Source organism: Tupaia chinensis, unplaced genomic scaffold (assembly GCF_000334495.1).
Source record: "Tupaia chinensis unplaced genomic scaffold, TupChi_1.0 Scaffold000054_1, whole genome shotgun sequence".
In the NCBI taxonomy this organism is placed as follows: domain Eukaryota; kingdom Metazoa; phylum Chordata; class Mammalia; order Scandentia; family Tupaiidae; genus Tupaia; species Tupaia belangeri.
This window is the reverse complement of record NW_006159512.1, coordinates 10533332-10536622: the sequence shown is the minus strand read 5'-3', so window position 1 is coordinate 10536622 and position 3291 is coordinate 10533332. Positions and strand designations below refer to the sequence as shown.

Genomic DNA, 3291 nt, shown 5'->3' with positions numbered 1-3291 from the left:
CTCCTCTCGGGATCTTGGGCACGCACGCACACGCGCCCGGCGTGAATTTTAAGCCACCGGGTCCGGGACACGAACCGCGGTCGACTACGTGGGAGTCCAGCGACATAGCCATTACGCTAACTGCTGGTTCCCAGGACCAGCTACTTCTAAGAAAGTTTTTCAGCCAAGTCTCTTACGTAGCAGCATCTTCAGCAGTAGGTGTTTGACAACACTCGTTCCTGAGCCTTTGGAGGTTCAGCGATACGTCCCCACAGTCGGCTTAGGAGTCAGGCTTTTGATCATGTGACTACTTCCTGTCTCATATCCAAAAATGTGTTGTTATTGTCTCCTTTTCCTTTTTATCATGAGTACATTCCTTTTTAAAAATCACTTTTGAGTGATTAGCAGGTGACTTGATAGTTAAGGACTCCACACGGCCTGCCATGGTACGAGTCCTAAACCAGGCACCTTGCTTTCTCACTTTCCCTCCCTGTCTCTCTCTCTGGTGAGCACACATGCCCTACAGCAAGTGAAATAATAATAATAATAAATAGGGACCAGCAGTTAGCATAATGGCTATGTCCCTGGACTCCCATGTAGTCAGCCCTGATTTGAGTCCCAGACCTGGTGGCTTAAACTCACACCAGGCATGTGTGCATGCGTGCCCAAGATCCTGAAAGAAGAATGGAAGAGAAGGGATTGCAGTATGCCCATCCCCCCAAGAGGTGATTTCTTGCTTTCTCTCGCTCTCTCTCTCTGTCTCTCTCTGTCTTTTTGGCGAGCGCACGTGCCCTATAGCAAAAAACTCTTCCAAAAAATAATAAAAAATTAAGAAATTAAAAATAAAATTAAATAAATCTTTGAAAAATTTAAAAATAAGTCACTTTGTCTCATTTTAGTGAAGTTTTGACATCTGTATTTGAAATCTTCAGCTGTACAGAGTTGCCCCAGGCTGTCAGAGTCACAGGTGCTGTTTGTTTTGACTATAGGAACTACTTCTAGTAGCAATACAATGGTCGCTCCCACCGAGAGCACTCCGGAGAGTAAGCCCATGAAGGAGAACACTGAAGAGAGGTGAGTGCATCTTCACGTACCCTCCGCTCTGCCCGTCCGACAGCTAGCAGTCTGCCCTCAGCAGTCACGCCTCCTGCCCTGGAATGTGTATTTTATTATGTTCAGTTCTAACGAAGAAATATATTTCCACGCTGGAAATTCTCCACCTTGCCTGTTTGAATATTAAAGATGCTGGCATATGCTCGATTTTAAAATGCTCTCTCATGAATGAATGGATGGATTATATGTCACTTTTTTTTAAGAGGTTTTTGCCATAGGGTACATGTGCTTGCTGGAGAGGGGGAGAGACAGTGAGAGGGAAATGAAAAGTCCCCCACAGGGGATGGCCACGCTGCAGTCCCTTCTCCGTTTTCCTACTGGGATCTGGGACACGCATGCACACGTCCCAGGTGTGATTTTTCAAGCCAGCCATGGTCTGCCGTGTGGGAGTCCAGCGACATAACCCTTATGCCACCTGCTGGTCCCTATGTATGTCACTTCTATGTTGCTTACTTTCTTAGACTTCTCTAAATGAGTATTTCTTCTGCCTGTTTTATACAAAATAAGTTTTACCGGAACATTCTCACCATTCCTATTCGAGGGGACTCTCTTGCTAGAAGTAATAGGCTGAAAGCTTGAGCTTCCGCATGATAAGGTGGGAGCGTCTGTCGTCTGCGTACTCCTCTCCTCTGAGGGTAGGAAGAAGCCGCGCGGCCCATGTGCGTGTTCCCGTGAGCTGCCTCTAACCCGTGCCTTCCCGCAGCTGCACACACCTGGACATCTGCGGCGGGCTGCACACCCACCTCAGCCGGCAGCACCACAGGCTGGAGTCGCGGCACAGCAGCAGCTCCGGAGGCTCCTACGAGGAAGAGAAAAGTAATCAATTCCGCATGTTTTCTGTGGCCACAGTGGGGATGCTCATAACCGTGTTTTTCTAATAAGTCATTTTTAAGAAGCGTATGTAAGTGCCACTAGTGTTGTTTCAACATAACCTAGAACGTCCTGATGTTGAGAAGCAGTGATTTCAAGACGTGGGGGGATTTGTCTTTTTAGCATAGGCTCCTATAAATAAATCGAGAGGCCTGCGAATCGGCTCTCAGGGCTGTCATGGGACGAGCTCTGGGAACAGACAGGTCTGCTCCTAACGCACGGGTGCGGGTTTTCCTGGGACACGTCTCCCAGGGGATCGAAAGCGAATACTTACCCAGGCCACACTGGCATTTCGGAGGGTGGAGGAGGAGCACAGGCTTGCAGACTAGGGAGGAGCCCGGAGACCGTCTGGTCCGATCTCCCCATTCCGCACATAATGGACTGAGGTCCAGAGAGGTTAAGTGACTTACCCACGTCACTCAGAACTCCCATTTCCTTGCGGCATTGGTACCGCGCCCTGCAGCCCACTGGTAGAGCAGATTCCTTCCTTCCGAGCTGGGTCTGTGTCCCCGTTTGGGAAAGTGAGACCCAGACATCTTACTGGAAGCCCTGGTTGCCATGCAGCTTCGCTGCAATGGGACCTCGGGGCTCCGATGTCAGTCACCAAGGGCTAGTGCAGTTTTTCTTCAGTTCAAGGGACGTGGCCTGAAGTGGTCTCTCTCTCTCCTCTTTTTTTCTGATCTGCTCAGTTTGACAGTATTTGTCCCCAGATCTTCCTAGCAGAGATGGTGAAAGAGTGGGCGGTTATTTTTTGTCACTTTCCAATGCTATATGTAGTTGGTGTCTTGCTGGACTTTGCTTCTGTTGGCAGAAATCAGCCGGTGTGGAAAACGAGACCGTTTTATCTTGACAGGTGACTCAATGCCACTCTACGCTAATTGGCGACTGAAAGTGATGGAGCACAACCAAGGAGAGCCACTGCCCTTCCCCCCAGCTGGAGGCTGCTGGTCGCCACTGGTGGATTACGTGCCTGAAACGTCATCCCCCGGACTGCCTCTTCACAGGTGGACCACTTCGTCGTCCCCGTCCGCGGGCCATGGGCCACCGTGCAGCCGCGCTCGACCGGCTTCTCGATCGAGAGAGCCCAGTGCCGTAGCCCACGTGTTTAGACTCTGGGAAGCCTGCGCCGCTGAGCGCCCTCACTCTCTAAACCTAATGTCGCTACATCTAATTCCGCTGCTTCTCTGGGTGTCTGGCCTAGTTACTTGATCTTTCTGGGACCCAGTTACTACATGAGAAAAATAGAACTTTCTGGTGGTAGGCACTATGATACTGAATGGTACAACCTAAATTCTGCTTAGCAACATCATAGAACAGTGACTGCACTCT

General features: G+C 49.9%; 1 protein-coding gene across 1 annotated transcript in view; it reads left to right on the top strand.

Annotated features, from left to right (window-relative positions):
• FRYL (FRY like transcription coactivator) overlaps nucleotides 1-3291 on the top strand; it is a 210074-nt gene that overhangs the window by 152479 nt on the left and 54304 nt on the right. Inside the window, 3 exon segments of the mRNA XM_027775907.1 lie at nucleotides 969-1053; nucleotides 1796-1908; nucleotides 2816-2966. Of these exon segments, the coding sequence (XP_027631708.1) occupies nucleotides 969-1053; nucleotides 1796-1908; nucleotides 2816-2966 (349 nt within the window).